The sequence below is a fragment of the Salvelinus namaycush genome, unplaced genomic scaffold (assembly GCF_016432855.1).
Source record: "Salvelinus namaycush isolate Seneca unplaced genomic scaffold, SaNama_1.0 Scaffold141, whole genome shotgun sequence".
Classification (NCBI taxonomy): Eukaryota; Metazoa; Chordata; class Actinopteri; order Salmoniformes; family Salmonidae; genus Salvelinus; species Salvelinus namaycush.
This window is the reverse complement of record NW_024058131.1, coordinates 140,000-163,457: the sequence shown is the minus strand read 5'-3', so window position 1 is coordinate 163,457 and position 23,458 is coordinate 140,000. Positions and strand designations below refer to the sequence as shown.

Here is a 23,458-nt window from a genome sequence, read left to right as displayed (position 1 = left end):
CACTGGTGCACTGAACAAGACCTGTAACGATACATAGTAATGTTGCAAGTGCCACATTGTATAAAAGTTGATAAATTACATTTGAAATGCATGACATTGGTTTCTTGATAAGAATAAGCTGACTGTTAAGGACCTTTTTTTTTTTTTATGTTGCCTAAAATGACATACCCAAATCTAACTGCCTGTAGCTCAGGACCTGAAGCAAGGATATGCATATTCTTGATACCATTTGAAAGGAAACACTTCGAAGTGTGTGGAAATGTGAAATTAATGTTGGAGAATATAACACATTAGATCTGGTAAGAGATAATACAAAGAAAAAATAAATTTTGTAAATGCAATAGAAAGGCCAATCTCACTGAGGAGTCTAGGTGCAATTTAGATTTTGGCCACTAGATGGCAGCAGTGTATGTACAAAGTTTTAGACTGATCCAATGAACCGTTGCATTACTGTTCAAAATGTTTCAAGTCTGCCCAAATGTGCCGAATTGGTCAATTGATACAAGTACATAACTATAGTGTCACAAGCCGGCTCATAGCCTGTGACAAAAATGAGGGGACACGAACAACAGGTATAGGCCAATTAAAAAGGTTCTTTATTATAAACCAAACTATTAACTTTAAACTAAGAAAAAGGAATGAGGTGTGGAAGTATCATAATGTAAGGTGTATGTAAAGTGCATGGATGCGTGAATCTGTGTGTGTGAATATGACTGAGTGAAAACTATGCAAAACTACAAAGGAACAAACAAAACAGGATCATACCTGGAGGAGCAGAGAGAGAGAAGTGATTAGTGAAACAGTTTATACCCTGAGCCCAGGTGGCTCCAATCACTAACGACCCTCCTCTGCCTGCAGGAGGAACCGCCCCTGCAATGCAGAGGGGGAGCCGTGATACCCCCCCTCCTTAAAATGAGGGTCCCATCCTCAACCCAACATTCAAAACAATCCAAATTTCCCCAAAACACAAACAAAAAAAAGGATACCAGTCCCGGCTCCTAGCAGTAGCCCCGTGTCCCCCAGCTGACTGTCCGCCCCTCAAACTCAGCAGCCCTGGTACCTGGGGAGCAATTTAAGAGGAAAGAGGCGCAGACAGCCCGTAGGGGTCAGCAGAGAAAAGATACACGCTAGGTTAAAGGAGCACGAGACAGAGCATCAGCAATGATATTATCCTTACCACTAATGTGTCTAATATCAAGGTTGAATGGTTGCAAGAACAAAGCCCAACGCATCAGGCGCTGGTTGGGATTTTGCAGGGATCTCAGAAAAACAAGTGGGTTGTGGTCAGTGAACACAGTTAAAGGGGTCAAACCAGAACCAACATAGACCTCGAAGTGCTGTAAAGCCCAAATGAGACCTAAAGCCTCCTTTTCAACTACAGAATAGTTTCTGATGCTTATGAAATTTCCAGGAGAAGAAACTGACTGGACACTCAACCTTGTCATCATTCTCCTGGAGAAGCACAGCCCCAGCACCGATTTGACTGGCGTCTACCTGCAATTTGAAAGGTTTCCCAAAATGTGGTGCTGCCAACACAGGTGCCAAACACAAAAGAGCCTTAGCTGCATCAAATGCCTCTTGACACTGGGTGGACCAGAAATTTTGCCTTGGCCTTCAGATTGGTCAGGGGGACACTACTACCGAAAAGTTTACAAAAAGCACGGTAGTACCCCGCCATTCCCAGGAAGCGCATCAGTTCTTTCTTTGTGGAGGGCTGTGGGAACTGCTTCACAGCCTGAACCTTGGCTTCCACGGGACAGACAAATCCCTGACCAACAACCTTGCCTAGATATGTGACTGTAGCTTTGGCAAACTCACATTTTGCCAAATTAATAGTCAACCTGGCCCACACCAGTCTTTCGAACAGGGCTTGCACTCTCCGAACATGCTCCTCCCAGGAATCTGAGTAGACGACCACGTCGTCCAAATACACGGCACACCCTTCCAGACCTGAGACCACCCGATTCATCAGCCTCTGGAAGGTGGCTGGAGCATTCCGCAAGCCGAAAGGCATCACTTTATAAGAGAACAAACCAGATGGAGTTATAAAGGCAGCAATCTCACAAGCTCTTTTGGTTAGTGGTACTTGCCAATATCCCTTTAAAAGATCAAATTTGCTAACATACTTTGCTGACCCAACTTGATCAATACAGTCCTCCATCCTAGGAAGAGGGTAAAGGTCTGCTTTAGTAACATTGTTAACTTTTCTATAATCAGTGCAAGGTCTGAAAGTGGAATCAGACTTTTTGACCAAAAGACAGGGTGAAGCCCAATTTGAACATGGCTCCGCAATACCATTGTCCAACATATACTGCACCTCTGTTTCCAGTTTCAATCTCTTCTCAGACACACAATAAAATCTGTTTGATAGGCTTAGCATCTCCGATGTCTATATCATGCTCAATTAAGTGGGTTTGTGATGGAGTGTCAGAAAACAACAGGGTAGTTTCTAATAAGAGCTACCAATTCATCACGTTTCTCAGAGTCTAAATGATCTACCAAAACCCCAAGGTTTTGCAAAGTCTGGGAGTTTCAACCGACCTTGTAAGACCTCATCCGAAACTTTAACTTCCTCCTCTTCTCCCCCCTCCACCAAATTAAAGCCACAAGATGCAGTGACTGGAGCAGCAGTCAACGCTGACCTCACCGCTGGAGTGCCTTCAACTTTGCTTAGATCACGGGAGTGATAACATTTTAACAGGTTCACATGGCATAATTTAGAGGACTTCCTATGACTAGGGGTTTCAATAAGGTAGTTCAAATCTGACACAACACAGTGAAAGGACCACAGTATTTTGCCTGAAAAGGTGAACTTAGAAGCAGAAGAGCAAGTACACGATCACCGGGACTAAACTCACGCAGCTCAGTTGGTCAGTCATATTTCAGTTTCATTTTCCGTTGAGAACATTTTAGTTTCTTTCGCTAGTTCACCAGCCCTATACAACTTCAACCTAAAACCATTAACATAGTCAATAAGGTTCCGAGGTGGTTCCTCAGGCAAACAACCATCCTGCAACACTGCTAAAGGCCCACGCACCTTATGACCAAACACTAAGTCATTTGGGCTAAACCCTGTGCTTGCATGCACTACTTCACGAGCAGCTAGTAACAGCCAAGGTAACCCCTCCTCCCAATCTGCAGACAGTTCTGTACAGTATGCACGAAGCAAGGATTTTAAAGTTTGATGAAAACGTCCCAAAGCTCCCTGGCTCTGGGCATGGAACGCAGTAGACTTGTTGTGTTTAACTTTAAGCTGTTTGAGAACCTGAGCAAATAAATGGGAGGTAAAGTTAAACCCCTGATCTGACTGGATGGTTTTTGGAATCCCAAATGTTGAAATAAATTGAGTTAACGCTTTAACTACTGATTTTGAAGTTAAGGTACGCAAGGAAAAAACTGCCGGATATCTAGTTGCTTGACACATAACAGTTAATAAGTAGCTATGACCTGACTTGGACCTTGGTAATGGCCCAACACAATCGATAATAAGATGCTCAAAAGGTTGCCCTACGGCTGGTATTGGATACAAAGGTGCAGGCTTTACAACCTGATTTGGCTTGCTTGTGCGCTGACACGTATCACAAGTTTTAATAAACTGAGATACACATTTAAAGCGGGATGTCCAGAAAAAATAACGAAGTATGCGATCATAAGTTTTACGAACACCCATATGACCTGCCACATCACCATGTGAAGTTTGCAACACTTTATTTCGCAAAGTACTAGGTACAACTATTTGAAAGACTGGTTCTCCTAGACCCTGATCATAGTGTGGAACCCATTTCCTGACCAACAGCCCATCAAGAAGAAAATAACACTGAGCACTATTCCTCACCACTGAATCAGGAACCACTTTATCAAACAGATCAGCCAAAGTAGTATCGGCCTTTTGCTCAGCCATCAATGAATCTCTAGAACTAGTCAACTGTTCTGTCTGGAGTTTGACTGGCAACTCAAGACTTTCTGGCTTACTCTCAATCTCCTTACGAGAGGCTGCGCGGGTAACCGCACAAACTGGAAATACCTCAGGAGACAGTTTTGATCCGGAGATTCCCTTGCAGGGGACACTGAAGGTTGCTTCTTACTGATGTTTAATTTGCCATCTGCCCACACCTTACTACCTGCCAAGTCATTCCCCAAAATCATGTGGACTCCCTCTACTGGCAACTGAGGTCTAACCCCAACATCTACATCACCCTCTAGACCACATTTTAGGGTAACTTCATGTACCCTAAAAGGACGAGAATGGAACTAAACCCATACCACATACCATTACACAACTGCCAGTTTCAGACTCTTTAGACGGCAAAACAGATTACAGAATAAAAGAATCTAGAGCTCTAGTGTCTCTTAAGATCTTGATTGAAACATTGGTTGCCATCTACCAGGGACACTACACCATAAAAGCTGAAAAATCACAGTGGGAAGACTGAGAATCAAACTCAACTAGTGGCTGAAACAGCTCACCCTGGTGGTCAGAGGCTGTAACAGGAGCTGCCATCATAGCAGGTTTAACTTGACCTGACTGTTTTGAATGAAGCCGAGGACAATCTTTCTTCCAATGTCCTTCAACTAAACAGTAGCGACAGGTATTAGCATTAACCGGTGCTTTAAATCCTCCAGACCCAAACTTCTGCTGAGGCCTTTGGAAAGAAGCTCCAAAAATAGGTGACCTACTATTCCTAGGAGTAAAGTTAGTTTTATGGTACATGTCACTGTTGGACTCAAAATGGCTTTTATGCGTTAGCCGGTACTCATCTGCAAGTATTGCTGCATCACTTGGAGTCTTAACTTCACGTTCATTCATGTATGTAGCAACCTGGTCAGACACAGAATTTTTGAACTGTTCTAACACAATCAAATTAGACAGACCCTCAAAAGTCCTAACTTCAGAAGCTGTACACCACCGATTAAATGCAGAAGTCAAATCACGAACAAACTTAGAATAGGTTTGTGAATCTAACTTTTTCCTTTAACGAAAACATTGACGATATGCCTCTGGCACAAGCTCGTAGACCTTCAGAACTGCTGATTTAACTTTAGCAAAAACTTTACTGTCAGCTACACTCAGTGCTGCAAAAGCCTCACGTGCTTTACCTGTAAGTACACATTGTCAGATTTGGACATGATTATGTTGTTGCAAAGCTCTAGTTTCCGCAATACGCTCAAATAAAGCGAAGTATGTGTCTGGATCTGACTCAAATTTACACAACAAACGAAGATTCTGTGAAACATTAAACTGTGGTAGTCTTTCTGGTCTATTAGCATTTCTTAAATCGCTCTCTCTCTAACTGCATTTGCAACAGTTCCCTCTGCTGCTCAAAAGTTAATGAAGGGCAAGACTGAACTTGCACCCTCACTACTAGCAGACCGACTGCCAAAAACACCCATTTCCATAAGACCCTGCTTTAATCTAGTTTTAACAGTCTGTTAAATTTTTTTATCAACAATCTCAATCTGATAATGTTCAGCAATTTCAATTAACTGCTCCTTAGTCCACAACTCTAAGGCTACCTCTGAAGGAGCTTGAACAAAACTACTCAAAATGGAAGACATTTTCCTCAACCAATACAACTATTACAAATGCTTCAAAAACACACAACTCACCTGCTGTCAGTCTGGGTTCAAGGACAGGAGCCACACCCCACTATCCTCAAAAAACTACTGACTGGCCCTGGTCTTCGTGCAGTCACATGTGGTGGGATTTTATGCACACAAAACCAGTGGAGTGGAAAAGACAACCAGAAACTGGCGGCCCTCCCATAACCACGGAGGTGCTCCCGAGCCGATGTAGGGGAAAAGGGAAAGGGATGCTCTACCCACATTCACTCCCACCTGAACAAAACCCAGAGTGAATTGCTTAGCTACCAAGCTAACTGAACCAAAAGAACACATGGCTCTCAACGCTCTCTTCAACAAAGTTGGCCCAACCAAAACATCCCCTCAAACAAAAAAAAATGTGGCAATCTGAACTAAACTAACCCAAGTTAACTACTATCCCGGACGAGCCCCCACTTGTCACAAGCCGGCTCATAGCCTGTGACAAAAATGAGGGGACACGAACAACAGGTATAGGCCAATTAAAAAGGTTCTTTATTATAAACCAAACTATTAACTTTAAACTAAGAAAAAGGAATGAGGTGTGGAAGTGTCATAATGTAAGGTGTATGTAAAGTGCATGGATGCGTGAATCTGTGTGTGTGAATATGACTGAGTGAAAACTAAGCAAAACTACAAAGGAACAAACAAAACAGGATCATACCTGGAGGAGCAGAGAGAGAAGTGATTAGTGAAACAGTTTATACCCTGAGCCCAGGTGGCTCCAATCACTAACAACCCTCATCTGCCTGCAGGAGGAACCGCCCCTGCAATGCAGAGGAGGAGCCGTGACAATAGAGAACATACAAAAATAATATGGTAATAAAAAAAAATAGTTTACACACTTCTAGGAATGTCATAAATTATGGATAATTAGTTTCCCTACAGAAAAGACACCAACCTTCACACATCTAGATGGGATGTTTTTTAATATAAAAATTGATTTTATCAAACAAAACGAAGCTACATTTTATCTCTGGGACTCTCAGGATGACAAATCAGAGCAAGATTACTGAATGTAAGTACATTATTTACCTTCAGAGGTGAATATATCAAACCAGTTGCTGTGATAAAAATGGTTTTGTTGTTGTGCACTCTCCTCAAACAATAGCATGGTATTTTTTCACTGTAATAGCTACTGTAAATTGGACGGTGCAGTTAGATTAACAAGAATGTAAGCTTTCTGCCCATATAAGACATGTCTATGTCCTGGGAAATGTTCTTGTTACTAATGAAGAGGGTTAAACCAAGGCCTTATACCTTTTAAAGGGGTAATAAATTATGTTATGATAAACTGAGGAGACCTCTGTGTGTGTGTTAAAACCTGTTTTTGAGTGTTGTGACCTTCAGACACTATCAGAAGGCTTCTACGTTCAGACTCCTCCTGTCTGGATCCCACCGTGGTTATCTGGTTTTCTGAGAACACAAGGCTGTCACAGACCTGATGAAACCAGCCACCTGTCAGAAGATGCTTACACTCGTTCACCTTGTTATGACCCTATACTTGTGATGAAAGGTCAAGTTTCGGTCAAACCCACTTCTGAGCTTTTAATTGCTGATAAGATGGTTACTGCTGTCAGAGGGAGGTTAGATTTATTAAAATGTTGTTGCCAGGGGAACTCATGCAAGGAGGACTGGGAGAGGCTATATGAGTTGCAGGATGTCTTAGACATTTTGCAGAACTTGGGGAGAACTATCATGTACTGTTATACTGTACTCTGTAACAACTTCTGCCTACAATTGTATTACTAAAATGAGTATTTTAATACTTAAACTAAGAGTCTGTGTTTCCTTTCCATTACTAATGTATGTTTGATAATTATATAGACCTGATCATTTGTTGAAGAAATTGACCAACACTTACAGTGTCATGCTAATCACATTAGCGCTCTTTATTTAAACTGTCCCGTGGGGGGGACACCGATCCCATAGAGGCAGTGGTGGAAAAAGTACCCAGTTGTCATACTTGAGTAAAAGTATAGATACGTTAATAGAAAGTTACTCAAGTAAAAGGAAAAGTCACCCAGTAAAATATTACTTGAGTAAAAGTCAAAGTATTTGGTTCTAAATATACTTAAGTATCCAAAGTAAATGTAATTGCAAAAATATCTGTGTAAATCATTTCAAATTCCTTCTTTTAAGCAAAGCAGACGGCACCATTGTCTTGTTTTTAAAATGTATGGATAGTCAGGGGCCCACTCCAACACTCAGACATCATTACAGATAGCCAGGGCCACACTCCAACACTCAGACATTATTACAGATAGCCAGGGGCCCACTCCATCACTCAGACATCATTACAGATAGCCAGGGGCCCACTCCAACACTCAGACATCATTACAGATAGCCAGGGCCACACTCCAACACTCAGACATTATTACAGATAGCCAGGGGCCCACTCCATCACTCAGACATCATTACAGATAGCCAGGGGCCCACTCCAACACTCAGACATCATTACAGATAGCCAGGAGCACACTCCAACACTCAGACATTACTACAGATAGTCAGGGGTCCACTCCAACACTCAGACATCATTACAGATAGCCAGGGGCCCACTCCAACACTCAGACATCATTACAGATAGTCAGGGGTCCACTCCAACACTCAGACATCATTACAGATAGTCAGGGGTCCACTCCAACACTCAGACATCATTACAGATAGCCAAGGGCCCACTCCATCACTCAGACATCATTACAGATAGCCAGGGGCCCACTCCAACACTCAGACATCATTACAGATAGCCAGGGGCCCACTCCAACACTCAGACATCATTACAGATAGTCAGGGGTCCACTCCAACACTCAGACATCATTACAGATAGTCAGGGGTCCACTCCAACACTCAGACATCATTACAGATAGCCAGGGGCCCACTCCATCACTCAGACATCATTACAGATAGCCAGGGGCCCACTCCAACACTCAGACATCATTACAGATAGCCAGGAGCACACTCCAACACTCAGACATTACTACAGATAGTCAGGGGTCCACTCCAACACTCAGACATCATTACAGATAGCCAGGGGCCCACTCCATCACTCAGACATCATTACAGATAGCCAGGGGCCCACTCCAACACTCAGACATCATTACAGATAGCCAGGAGCACACTCCAACACTCAGACATTACTACAGATAGCCAGGAGCACACTTCAACACTCAGACATCATTACAGATAGCCAGGGGCCCACTCCAACACTCAGACATCATTACAGATAGCCAGGGGTCCACTCCAACACTCAGACATCATTACAGATAGCCAGGGTTACACTCCAACACTCAGACATCATTACAGATAGCCAGGGGCACACTCCAACACTCAGACATCATTACAGATAGCCAGGGGCCCACTCCAACACTCAGACATCATTACAGATAGCCAGGGGCACACTCCAACACTCAGACATCATTACAGATAGCCAGGGGCACACTCCAACACTCAGACATCATTACAGATAGCCAGGGGAACACTCCAACACTCAGACATCATTACAGATAGCCAGGGGCACACTCCAACACTCAGACATCATTACAGATAGCCAGGGGAACACTCCAACACTCAGACATTACTACAGATAGTCAGGGGCACACTCCAACACTAAGACATCATTACAGATAGCCAGGGACCCACTCCAACACTCAGACATCATTACAGATAGCCAGGGGTACACTCCAACACTCAGACATCATTACAGATAGCCAGGGGTACACTCCAACACTCAGACATCATTACAGATAGCCAGGGGCCCACTCCAACACTCAGACATCATTACAGATAGCCAGGGGCCCACTCCAACACTCAGACATCATTACAGATAGCCAGGGGCCCACTCCAACACTCAGACATCATTACAGATAGCCAGGGGCCCACTCCAACACTCAGACATAATTTATAAAATATGCAGAAGGGATGGCCATGTGTTTAGTGAGTCCGCCAGATCAGAGGCAGAAGGGATGACCATGTGTTTAGTGAGTCCGTCAGATCAGAGGCAGAAGGGATGACCATGTGTTTAGTGAGTCCGTCAGATCAGAGGCAGAAGGGATGACCATGTGTTTAGTGAGTCCGTCAGATCAGAGGCAGAAGGGATGACCATGTGTTTAGTGAGTCCGTCAGATCAGAGGCAGAAGGGATGACCATGTGTTTAGTGAGTCCGTCAGATCAGAGGCAGAAGGGATGACCATGTGTTTAGTGAGTCCGTCAGATCAGAGGCAGAAGGGATGACCATGTGTTTAGTGAGTCCGTCAGATCAGAGGCAGAAGGGATGACCATGTGTTTAGTGAGTCCGTCAGATCAGAGGCAGAAGGGATGACCATGTGTTTAGTGAGTCCGTCAGATCAGAGGCAGAAGGGATGACCATGTGTTTAGTGAGTCCGTCAGATCAGAGGCAGAAGGGATGACCATGTGTTTAGTGAGTCCGTCAGATCAGAGGCAGAAGGGATGACCATGTGTTTAGTGAGTCCGTCAGATCAGAGGCAGAAGGGATGGCCATGTGTTTAGTGAGTCCGCCAGATCAGAGGCAGAAGGGATGACCATGTGTTTAGTGAGTCCGTCAGATCAGAGGCAGAAGGGATGACCATGTGTATAGTGAGTCCGTCAGATCAGAGGCAGAAGGGATGAACATGTGTTTAGTGAGTCCGTCAGATCAGAGGCAGAAGGGATGACCATTAGTTTAGTGAGTCCGTCAGATCAGAGGCAGAAGGGATGACCATGTGTTTAGTGAGTCCGCCAGATCAGAGGCAGAAGGGATGACCATGTGTTTAGTGAGTCCGTCAGATCAGAGGCAGAAGGGATGACCATGTGTTTAGTGAGTCCGTCAGATCAGAGGCAGAAGGGATGACCATGTGTTTAGTGAGTCCGCCAGATCAGAGGCAGAAGGGATGACCATGTGTTTAGTGAGTCCGTCAGATCAGAGGCAGAAGGGATGACCATGTGTTTAGTGAGTCCGCCAGATCAGAGGCAGAAGGGATGACCATGTGTTTAGTGAGTCCGTCAGATCAGAGGCAGAAGGGATGACCATGTGTTTAGTGAGTCCGTCAGATCAGAGGCAGAAGGGATGGCCATGTGTTGTCTTGATAAGTGAATTGGTCATTTTCCTGTCCTGCTAAACATTCAAAATGTAACTTTTGGGTGTTTGGTAAACTCTATGGAGTAAAAAGTACATTCTTTTCTTTAGGAATGTAGTGAAGTAAAAGTAAAAGTAGTCAAAAATATAAATAGTAAAGTACAGATACCCCAAAAAACTACTTAAGTAGTACTTTAAAGTATTTTTACTTAAGTACATTACACCACTGCGTAGAGGTTAAAGTTATGTTTAAATTACAGGTACGTCTCACTGATTTGACATGGAAAACAAGTATTTTAAACGTTTTTTTACCCTCTTTGTAAAGTGAACTAGATTCAGTTGTGATGTAACTGAATATTGTTTTCTTCAGAAGTGTGTTAACTTCTTTACATTAAATGTGGGACGCTAATTTGGCGTGCAAGTCTCAACTGTTGTTTAGTTGTCAACTCATTTGTCTGAAATGCAGCAAACAAGTGATGTGGACAATATCCTCATCATGAACCCGGGGATCACAGTTTTGGTACTGCAGATTTGACCTCCCTCTAGGAATTGCTAAACTACAGCGCGCCCCATGGTTCAACTGTGCAACTGCACTCTGCCTGTACACAACACACCCACATTTTGCACACTGCTTTCATAAACTTTGACCAAGGAAGGGAAAGAGTTTGTCTGCCATGAAGTGGGTGCTTGTTACCATCTGCATTGCTGCCTTAGCAGCTCTTTTGGGGCAAAGACTTCTTAAATTGAGGTAGGCTGCATGGTTGCTGAACATTTTAACATTATCGGGCGTGTGTATCTTCTTTGGAATGTCTTCTTCAGAATCATGCTACATTTCCCTGATCAGAGTTTACAATATTGACCTGATTGACATTGTCAACAGAGGCCTCAGACATTAAAAGTGATATTTGAAAAATAGGCTTTTAGCAACTTTGAAGTGAACTACTTTAGGTGAATTGAGCAGTGGTGTGAGAGTGTCAAAAGCTGAATTCAGAATGATCTGTGTTGCTTTTGCTTTCACTCCAAAGTAATATTAACCGGGTTCTATTTGCAGTGAAATAGCCCTTGCCAACAGAGAAGTGCCTGTAAAACGCCTCCCCAACTGTCACCTATTAAAGAATATAGGTATGTCTGAACCAGTCCATTAAATTGTAATCATACATTGACATTATAACAGTTCATGCTTTAATTAATACATATAGTATAGTTCTTCTTTGTTTCACATCAGTGTGAGATAGATACCAATGTAATGTTGAAATAGCCTGTTCTACTTTGAGCCTATTCCAGTTATTTCAGGAGGCTCAAAATAATGAGTCTTCTCAGTATATGTGATGAGATCAGGCTGTATCACTGCTACTTGGGCAAGTGTCAGGGCTGAAGTCCATTAGACTAATAGGCCAAGTATCAACGTGTCCCAGCATGCTTTGTTTGGTGTCATGATGATGAATGTTATGTTCAATGAAGGCCTATGGGATAAAAATAATATATTGATATAGGCTATTGCTAATGGTTTGTGGACAATCCTATATGTACAGAATATGGAGCAGAGGACTTCACCATACTTCGAGATGGACTGGCCATCATAAGCACCGTAAGTAATATCCATTGTCATGATGCGATCCTTCATGGCAAGCATATTCTGGTAAGGCACACTGAATAATTAAAATATTGTCCTCAATTCATAATATTGCATGTTGAACATACCTCACTCACACTGATGATAAAATAACTATTTTTACAGAATAAAATGGCTGTTTTTAACAATACAATACATACACCCTGTTTGTATCCCAAATGGCACCCTATTCCCTACATAGTGCACTAATTTGGTCAAAAGTAGTGCACTATATAGGGAATAGGGAGCCATTTAGGAACTTAACCCTGTCACTCATGTCAAATCATTACCCCCCCACCCAGGGCTTGAAATATCCTGGAATGCCCTCCTTCTCTGATGACCCAGGGAAGATCTATACCCTGGACCTGTTGGACCCCAGACTGATCCCTGTGGAGCTGACAATCAAAGGAGGACTGGACAGGGACTCCTTCAACCCCCATGGAATCAGTGTCTACATTGACGAGACAGGTAAAGTATGGGAGAATTAGCTCTCACATATGAAATTAGTTTGTTTCAAAAACATCGGACAGGGTGTAGTACAGTACAATATACAGCACCAGTCAAAAGTTTGGACACACCTGCTCATTCAAGGGTTTTACTATTTTCTACATTGTAGAGTAATAGCGAAGACATTACAACTATGAAATAACACATATGGAATCATGAGGTAACCAAAAAAGTGTTAAACAAATCAAAATATATTTTAGATTCTTCAAATTAGCAACCCTTTGCCTTGATGACAGCTTTGCACACTCTTGGCATAAAGAAAAAACTTTGAATGAGTAGGTGTGTCCAAACATTTGACTGGTACTGTATAGAAAAACAGTACAGTATACAGTAAAACAATACAGTATACAGTAAAACAGTACAGTATACAGTACAACAGTACAGTATACAGTACAACAGTACACAGTAAAACAGTACAGTATACAGTAAAACAATACAGTATACAGTACAACAGTACAGTATACAGTACAACAGTACAGTATACAGTAAAACAATACAGTATACAGTACAACAGTACAGTATACAGTACAACAGTACAGTATACAGTACAACAGTACAGTATACAGTACAACAGTACACAGTAAAAGAGTACAGTATACAGTACAGTATACAGTACAACAGTACACAGTAAAAGAGTACAGTATACAATAAAACATGTGTCAGCAGTTATTCTAGTTACTCAAGTCAGAAATCGCAGCAAATCCCTCTATTCCAGACCAGATTATCCCAAATTGGGAACACCCTTCAGACCATTGCCTATGGAATTATGAACACTACTGTGTGTGTGTGTGTGTGTGTGTGTGTGTGTGTGTGTGTGTGTGTGTGTGTGTGTGTGTGTGTGTGTGTGTGTGTGTGTGTGTGTGTGTGTGTGTGTGTGTGTGTCTTCCCTGTCAATCAATAGACAGCCTTAGACACCAGAGGGGACAGTAGAGACCATATTTCTCACTGCTGAACTCCCATCTCCTTCCAGATAAAACCATCCATCTGTTTGTTGTCAATCACCCTCAACATTACACGAGCCAGGTAGAGATCTTTCTATTTGTCGAAGAGGACAACACCGTTGTGCACCTGAAAACTATAAAGCATGATCTCCTTCATAGGTAGGTGTGAGATTTTTACATGATGTGGATGAACCACATTGGCTATGTACTGTACAGTATAACCAGTGAGCGTTCCACAGTGGTGTGTTTCTGCTTGGCTAACTCTGTATGTTTTTGCCCTTTACTCTCTCAGTGTGAATGACATTGTGGCTGTGGGAGTGGAGAGCTTCTATGCCACCAACGATCACTCCTATCCCAGTGAAGTGCTACACATGCTGGCTGTCTTCCTGGGTCTACCCTGGGCTGGTGTGGTTTACTACAGCCCTGGAGGAGTGAAGGCAGTGGGCGATGGCTTCCTATCTGCAAACGGCATCAACATGTCACCCGACAAAAGGTGCCTTCTTTGTTTCCACAATTGTAGTAAAGTCTACACAATGGAAAAACAGTTTAAAATGTACAAATCTGTTGTGCTCTTTGGAAGCGTGTTATGCAGTAAAACAATAAATGTGTTTTTTTTCCCCCAGGTATCTATACGTGTCCGCTATTTTGGACCATGAGATTGCTGTTTTTGAGATAAAGAAAAACAAAGACTTGGTACATGTCAAGGTAAAACTTTTTCACTACATCTAACATGAACGCAAACTTCTTTATGTGCACAATATTATATTTTGTATTGTTTCTAGAGATGGTTCAACCGCTATATTACAATCAGCCATCATATTCCTAATGATGTCTGTCTCCAACCAGTCTGTAGCTGTTGGGTCTCTCTGTGACAACATCGAGGTGGACCATGTAACAGGTGACATATGGCTGGGTTGTCACCCTAATGGAGCAAAGTTAGTAGTATATGACCCTGAGGATCCACCTGGATCGGAGGTTAGTACGTCATTTACCATGTCCTCTCTAGTTCTATTATATTATAGGAATAAATTCACTCTGATCTCAGTTCCAAATGGCACCCTATTCCCTATAGCAGTGGTTCCCACTTTTTATAGTCCCGTACCCCTTCAAACATTCAACCTCCAGCTGTGTACCCCCTCTAGCACCAGGGTCAGCGCACTCTCAAATGTTGTTTTTTGCCATCATTGTAAGCCTGCCACACACACACTATACGATACATTTATTAAACATAAGAATGAGTGTGAGTTTTTGTCACAACCCGGCTCGTGGGAAGTGACAAAGAGCTCTTATAGGACCAGGGCACAAATAATAATATAATAATAATCATCATCATCAATCATTTTGCTCTTTATTTAACCATCTTACATATAAAACCTTATTTGTTCATCGAAAATTGTGAATAACTCACCACAGGTTAATGAGAAGGGTGGGCTTGAAAGGATGCACATACCTCTGCAATGTTGGGATGTATTGGAGAGAGCCTCAGTCTTAAATCATTTCCCACCCACATTCTGTGCCATTATTTAGTTTTCATGCTGAGGGCCGAGAATCCACTCTCACATAGGTACGTGGTTGCAAAGGGCATCAGTGTCTTAAAAGCACGATTTGCCAAGGCAGGATACTCTGAGCGCAGCGGCTTTTGATTAAATTAAACTTTCACAGAACCGCTTGCTGTAATTTTTATGAGGCTCTCTTGTTCAGATATCAGTAAGTGGAATGGAGGCAGGGCATGAAAGGGATAACGAATCCAGTTGTTAGTGTCATCCGTTTCGGGAAAGTATCTGCGTAATTTCACACCCAACTCACTCAGGTGTTTCGCTATATCACATTTGACATTGTCCGTAAGCTTGAGTTCATTTGCACACAAAACAAATCACACAATGATGGACAGACCTGTGTGTTGTCCTCATTAATGCAGACAGAAAAGAGCTCCAACTTCTTAGTCATAGCCTCAATTTTGTCCCGCACACTGAATATAGTTGGGGAGAGTCCCTGTAATCCTAGATTCAGATCATTCAGTCGAGAAAAAGCATCACCCAGATAGGCCAGTCGTGTGAGAAACTCATCATCATGCAAGCGGTCAGACAAGTGAAAATTATGTCAGTAAAGAAAACTTTAAGCTCGTCTCTCAATTTAAAAAAAACGTGTCAATACTTTGCCCCTTGATAACCAGCGCACTTCTGTATGTTGTAAAAGCGTTACATGGTCACTGCCCATTTCATTGCATAGTGCAGAAAATACACGAGAGTTCAGAGGCCTTGCTTTAACAAAGTTAACCATTTTCACTATACTGTCCAAAACGTCTTTCAAGCTGTAAGGCATTCCCTTGGCAACAAGAGCTTCTCGGTGGATGCTGCAGTTTACCCAAGTGGCGTTGGGAGCCACTGCTTGCACGTGCGTTACCACTCCACTATGTCTCCCTGTCATGGCTTTTGCACATTCAGTACAGACACCAACATGATCAGCAGCTACGTTTGGCTACATACGGACCACTAGTGGAATCCCCGCGAGAGAATAACAGTTAATGTGATTGCATGTTAATTATTTGACAAGACTACCTGTATTTGACATTGTGTTATTATTTCGCTGAACACCAGATGGTAAAATTGGAATACCTGCCCTATAGAGTAAACTTCCTATGGGCCTTGGTCAATAGTAGTGTTGTGCACTGTATAGGGAATAGACTGCCATTTGGGATACAGCACATGTACCAAAAGCTTTAATTGGTTTTCTTTATCATAATTTGTTTTATAGGTCATTAGGATTCGGGACGTCCACTATGAGAAGCCAGTTGTGACCCAGGTGTATGCTGATGATGGCAGTGTGCTCATAGGATCCTCTGTAGCAGCTCCCTATGAAGGAAAGCTTCTCATAGGAACAGTCTACCACAAAGCCCTGGTCTGTGATCTGAAGTAGCCAATGATTCCTTTCAGACATCTGATTTCCAAAGTCTGTGTGTGTATATAGAGATGCAGTAATGACACTCAAACTGTATTGTACTCAAAGTCTGTGCTGTTTCTGTATAGTACATCTTGTCTGGTGTAATATGATTGAAAAGTATAAATATTCCACATGGTTGCCACAATATAACACTGCAATTGCTGTGATGCATAGCATGTGTAATTATGTTAAATGATAAGAGGCCGTCTGCACTCTTTTAAGTTCCTTAGTACTCAATAGTGTCTGTTCCAGGTGCGTAGGAATCAAAATAAGAATAGTGGAAAAGATGAGACCCGCACACTGTCGACAAAATGAATGAATCCAAAACTGAGGCTTGATGTGTTATTATGTTATTATGTTTACATGTATCTTACTGGACTATTTGTATTGATTAAACAGTTATATTCCATTCTCTGACATTGACAAATTGTTGATAATCGATCTTTGGGGGAATTTTCTTTGGGGGGGGGTAATGACAAAGTAAAAAATACAAAATGTTTCAATATCTTACATCTCCTTTTTCAAGTCCACAACCACTACATCTACTCATATAAAAACATGGAAATCGCATAGAAACTCATGTAAACTTTATTTCTGAAGGCAGTTTGTAACAATAGATAAACTACGTTGCTTTCAGTTTTCTAATTTTAGAGTCAGGTAAATCACACTGGCAACTCTAAGTCCATTGTTTGCTATATTTTCCTTTCTTTACTTTCCCCACAGACCAAAATGTGTGTTTAACATCGAGATAAACATGACAGAGAAGACAGGAAGCTGTCTAGACTCTGTATTCATGATCTTAGGCCTTGATAATCCTGGGTCATACATTTCACTGATCACTATGTTAAGGAAAACCTTTGAACATTTGGACCCACTCCTCACCACAGGGGAATATGACCAATCCTAACTCTGCCATTGTCTCTGGCTGTCCCAGGACCTTGTTATGATGCTTCTACATTTATTTATTATTTATCCTTTATTTTACCAGGTAAGTTGACTGAGAACACATTCTCATTTGCAGCAACGACCTGGGGAATAGTTACAGGGGACAGGAGGGGGATGAATGAGCCAATTGTAAACTGGGGATTATTAGGTGACCGTGATGGTTTAAGGGCCAGATTGGGAATTTAGCCAGGACACCGGGGTTAACACCCCTACTCTTACGATAAGTGCCATGGGATCTTTAATGACCTCAGAGAGTCAGGACACCCGTTTAACGTCCCATCCGAAAGACAGCACCCGACACAATCACTGCCCTGGGGCATTGGGATTTTTATTTTTATTTTTTTTTAGACCAGAGGAAAGAGTGCCTCCTACTGGCCCTCCAACACCACTTCCAGCAGCATCTGGTCTCCCATCCAGGGACTGACCAGGACCAACCCTGCTTAGCTTCAGAAGCAAGCCAGCAGTGGTATGCAGGGTGGTATGCTGCTGGCAATCATTCACATCATTCAGTTCAGATGGATAAACAGGTGTGATCGGTGTGATACATGAAAAGGTGTGATAAATAAAAAGGTGTGATGGTACGATAAATAAAAAGGTGATGGGGTGATACATGAAAAGGTGTGATGGGGGTGATAAATTAAAAGTTGTGATGGGTACAATAAATAAAAAGTTGTGATGATCCGCAGACCCATCACCGACCCAACATACCTTTTTATTTATCTGAATTCACGGGTTTTACGCACCAACCAAACTTCTATGAAAGCGCGATGGTCCCCTTTTGATTACATCATTCAGTTCTCCATGAAGAGGATGGATCCAAGGCTTCAGCCTTTCTCATCATTCTCCTCTCCCGAATCCCCCTCCACTACCTTTGATACAGTAAACCTATTCTCTCCACCATCTTGATTCTGAACATTCTCCTCTTTGTTGATGTTAGGACCTAGATCGGCGGGGTTGAGGTTCTCTTTTGAGTTGGACACATTAACAGCCTTCGCTCTAGTGTCCCTATCCAGACAGTTCTCCTCAAACACAGGGTCTTTCATAAAGACAGGGTCTCCCATAAAAACAGGGTCATCCTCGATAAGCCTCTGCCCCTCCTCTCCCATCCCAAAGCTGCTTAGTAACATATTGTGACTGATGCTGAGGTGGCGCCTCAGGCGGCGTGGGGAATGCTCCAGGGTTTGGATATTCGTCCCCAGGATGTCACTACAGCTCTTTGAACGACTCAACTCCTTGAATTCCGTCTTCGGCTTCGCGGCAGCGCCAATCTGCCTGATGGCCGTGCTGTAGTCCTCATGCTTCTCAGACAGGAAGTTGAAGATGTCGACGGCGGTGGGGAGGCGGCGAGGGCTGCGGATGTCGTCTTTCTCGGGCTGCCATCGATGGTCCAAGTGGTCCATCCTGTGTCTCTGCCTTCTCTTCTTCAGGACCTTGTGGGCCGACACAACCATGTGGACGTTCCAGCTGAAGAACAGAGACAGCCAGGCCAGACCCATGTAGATCCACACCTCTGCAAACACCCGGTACAGCCTTGGGTAGTCTATGTTCGGATTGATACCTGTGGAGTCAAAAAGGGAACATAGTTTAATTAAGTATATGTCACCCTTTGTTCAGCTTGGACCAAGCAGGATTGCACCAGGCAATGAATCCACCTCCAAATGACTTCATGATCCTCTAACGTGAATTAGGTGATATCATTCTTCACATATCTCTTTAACATAAACTAATATTTTCTGAAGGATCCCATCTACTTCATGAAAAGCCTATGTAACTACCGGCGACGTAGTCCCCGAAGCCGACAGTGGTGAGGGTGATGAAGGAGAAGTAGAAGCCCTCCAGGTACGACCATCCCTCCAGGGACATGAACACAAACGGGGGAATCACCAGGTGTACCAGCAGACCCCACAGGAGGAAGATGGCCGTGCAGATCAACTGGACCTTTTTCTGCAGACGTCACACAGGGAGAATCAATCAATCATTCAAATGTATTTTTATAAAGAACTTTGTGACAACTGCTGATGTAAAAAGGGCTTTACAGTGAGCCGGCCTAGTCCCCAGAGAGCAACCAAAGCAGAAGCTAAAGCACAGTGAGAAGAACAAGCAACGGCATGTGACACAAGTGACAATGTTAGACCAATCCCTTTGATTTGACCATGTCAATTGTCATTTTTGAGTGTTCCACCAGATCTGGTGATAAGGCTTGTAGGCTAACACTTCTCCATTAGTTGGACCATACAGGATTCAGTAATTAGTACGCAGCTACAGTGGCTAAACGTGGCTTGTCATTGGCTAATCCGCTGTTAATAAATGCTTAAGTCATGTATTGCACCTCCCCCAAAGTCATTGATATAAATCCAAATCAGCACACTAAACGTGCTGAGAGACTCCCAGTGAGTCTTACCACACTAAGGCCTTTGAGTACCAGGACCTGTCCCAGGCGCTTGGCTCTGTCTCCGAAGAACGAGCCCAGCTCACTAATCCAGGTGAGGCAGAGAGGGATCCCACACAGGCCATACAGGATGCAGAATATACGGCCGCCAGCCGTCTTTGGGGCAACATTACCATAACCTGCAAATCACAAACGTATAGGCTTTCAGACGGGGGTGGCAGCTTCATTTCTGCTATGGTTAGACATTGGGTAACTGAGTTGGCAGCAGTTATCGGACAGAGATGTACATGATTCAATGTTTCCAGTGTTGTATTCAAGATATTGCCCACCTATGGTAGTGACAATAGTGGCAGCAAAGACAACCGAATTGGTCCAGTCCCAGTTGTTGTAGGTATTCTCTCCAGCGATGGTCACACCTTGTCCAGCAGCGTCTGACACCACCTAGGGAACAGAGTGGGTTATCACACTGTACAAACAGAGCTGATTGGGGTTATCTTAAACGTTGACGGGTTTCAGTGGGAGGAATTTCAGGAGTCTTCACACTCTGGGTAAACACAGCTCTAGAGTTACTTTGGGAATCTAAATTCACTGAGATTGAGCAAATAAAAATATAAAATGTTCCCACTTTGATTTGTTTGAAAAGTATTTTTGAGTCATTACACACAAACAATAGACCCCTCTTATATATTTCCAGAACCTTCAAATAGAAGCACACAGCCGTAATTTATGGACTGAAAACGCCCTCTGTAGTCTCGTAAACACGACCCTAGACAGCAGTGGCATTAAAACACTGGAGGCAACCCGGATATCTAGAGAGACAACGCCCTCTGAAAATATGCTGCCCCTTGGCTATTCCACGCTAGCAGAGTGGCACTGAGACTGATTTTTCACTATAAAATGTATGTCAAATGAAAACCAATGATTGCAAAGTTAAACAAAACACACAACTCTGCACAAGGACTACTTTAAACAATTTCCACTGAAAACATATTGGCTTGAAGAACAGTGCAGACGCAAAGTTTGGCAACATAATGACTGTGCAGTCGTCTGACGTCATTCTGTTACCAAACTTTGCATGTGCACTGTTATCGGAACAAAGAAAATGCCAAACCAGTTCTTCTGAACTGTCCCAACATGCTGGCTTGGCTCCTTTGGTTAAAGAGCAGGGATGATGAAAATGCATGTAGGCTCATCAGTGATGTGTTCTGTTGCTATAGTTGAAACTTGATTCATAAGCGTAGTAGTACTCCAAACTTTTACTGCAACAGTGAAAATAATATATTCAATGCATAATAACAAATAAAAATATGCACATCTATTATCAATAACAGTCATATCAGTACTGCCAAGGACTGAAATGTCCTAACTTGACAAGCTTTGTTTAGATGAAATAATTTTAGATGATCTACAATGTTATTTTTTCATGTAAAATTACCCACAAAGCATTTGACATCAGGCGATGCCTTTTGGACGTCTTTTTCTGGTCCAAAAGGGGGTATTTTTTTGGAGCGCTGATTTCAACATCCACGGATGTGGATTTTTGGTCCAATCTGGACCAAATCTGAACCAATCATAGTTGTCCCAAACATTTGGCCCAAACATAGACATTCAGATTTGGTCTGGTCCAGACCGGCCTTAATTTAGCCCAAACACAGACATGGATCTGGTCCACACCGACCAAATGTGTACTTTATCATTAGAATAATACCCAGCAAGTGTTTGTTTTTACATGTATATTTAGGACATTCAGCAGATGCTCTTATCCAGAGTGACTTACAGTCAGTGTATTCAACTAAGGTAGACAAACAACAACATATTAGTCATAGCAAGAAAACAATCATCTGTAAACGTTACTCAGAATGTTATTGTAGTTAAGGTGGTCTGTTGGTTCATTCTGTATGCCGGCCTACTTTGATCATCATTGCTGCCAGTTTTAAAGCATTTGAAAAAGCGAACATAACTGCATGTTTACAGATGGGAGCAATAATACATATGTTGTTTCTTACTTAATAGAACATGTATAGCATTTAAAATGTTGCCATAGAATCAATGTCTGAAAAATACATCTTTTCAACGTCTGGAAAATACATATTTGTTCCATTCATTCAGCCTCTAAAATGCACCTGATTTCAACGTCCAGAAAATAAGTATTTTTGACATCCATATAACACTTATTTTCGAGGTCCCAGAGGTCTAAGCTTTCATTCAGCAACTGAAATGCACGTGATGTCAACTTCTGGAAAATAGGTATTTTCAATATAATTTTGCTTACTGGGTATGTTTATTATCCAGGGACAACGTCCATGGGCCTAAATAGTTGTAGAACCGTAGGCCTAAAACATAGTGGCAATTCTACGGTAATTTTTCACTTTAAAATAAACAAAAAACAATGATTGCAAAAAAGTTCAACCATAAAACTCCATGCACAAGGATTACTTTGAACAATTTCCACTGAAATGTTCACAATACATTTGCTTGAAGAACAAAAGTGCATAGAGTTGTATGGTTTGTTTAACTTTGCAATTATTGTTTTTTGTTTGACATACATTTTAAAGTGAAATATCCGACTTTCAGCAATAGCTGTTACACCTTGGAATCGCCCATAGTGTAAAATACAATTTTAGAGATATAATAAAGTTCCAATGCAGACCAAGCTGACAACACAGTAATGGTAATCATTAAAACACCGATTGTGAATATAATACATGCTTTCTAAATTGAATCCCTACATACCCCCAAAATATAGTTCAGATCTTCTTTAGTCAAGCACGGATATGTTTTAAGAATGTTTTCCTTTTGACGGGAATATTCGGATTTGGCCAGTTTCCAATTGGGTTCTTCAAGTATTTGAAATATTGCTGCCCCGATCGATAGGTAAAAAATGATACCTGACGTTAATACAGGACCCTTATCAGACATTGCCGATCACTTAAAAACAATCCTCATTATGAAACTCGCATCAAAATTGTTGCCCAAAACAAAAAATAGGACGCGTGTTGCATTAAAACTTCCTGGTTCCTGGTTCCTGTGCTGGGTAATTACAAACGTGGGAGACTGGGATTGTGATAATACAATGGAGGAGGACAAATTCAATCCAGTCCACATACAAGACATCGTTTCAGGTGTGCGCCATTGTTTAGCCTATAGTATAATTTTCATAGAGACAGAAAAACGTTATAAGTGACTTTCTGATTTCTACAACCTAGCTATATGGGTTTAAAGCTGGAATCCGTAGCTGTGAAACTGCCACGTTAGCCTAGCTACTTCAAACAACGAACACAGTTTTCCCCCCCCGAACACCATTGCACATCATTGCAGCGCGATAGAACAGCAGATTATGTATTTCTCAAGCTTCATAAACAAAGAAAAATCTATAAAAAATGCGACCAGTGGCGCTGTTCACTGTATGCTGATCTCAGATGTAATGTTGTGCGGATTAAAGGTCTCAAATTAAA

The 23,458-nt window shown here is 42.3% G+C and overlaps 2 protein-coding genes across 2 annotated transcripts; one reads left to right on the top strand and one right to left on the bottom strand.

Annotated features, from left to right (window-relative positions):
• Positions 1 to 11,306: 11,306 nt before the first annotated feature.
• On the top strand, positions 11,307 to 17,090 carry LOC120036654 (serum paraoxonase/arylesterase 2-like). The gene is made up of 9 exons (XM_038983037.1): positions 11,307 to 11,417; positions 11,721 to 11,791; positions 12,202 to 12,257; positions 12,584 to 12,749; positions 13,759 to 13,888; positions 14,022 to 14,222; positions 14,353 to 14,434; positions 14,576 to 14,704; positions 16,484 to 17,090. Exons 1-9 carry the CDS (start codon positions 11,344 to 11,346, stop codon positions 16,643 to 16,645), a joined length of 1,071 nt encoding a protein of 356 aa, XP_038838965.1. The 5' UTR covers positions 11,307 to 11,343; the 3' UTR covers positions 16,646 to 17,090.
• A 945-nt stretch (positions 17,091 to 18,035) lies between these two features.
• Positions 18,036 to 23,066, bottom strand: LOC120036653 (potassium channel subfamily K member 5-like). The gene is made up of 5 exons (XM_038983035.1): positions 22,737 to 23,066; positions 20,333 to 20,444; positions 20,016 to 20,182; positions 19,390 to 19,558; positions 18,036 to 19,172 (listed from the first exon to the last, which is right to left on the bottom strand). The coding sequence occupies exons 1-5, from the start codon at positions 22,920 to 22,922 to the stop codon at positions 18,439 to 18,441; spliced, it is 1,368 nt and encodes a 455-aa protein (XP_038838963.1). The 5' UTR covers positions 22,923 to 23,066; the 3' UTR covers positions 18,036 to 18,438.
• Positions 23,067 to 23,458: the final 392 nt, after the last annotated feature.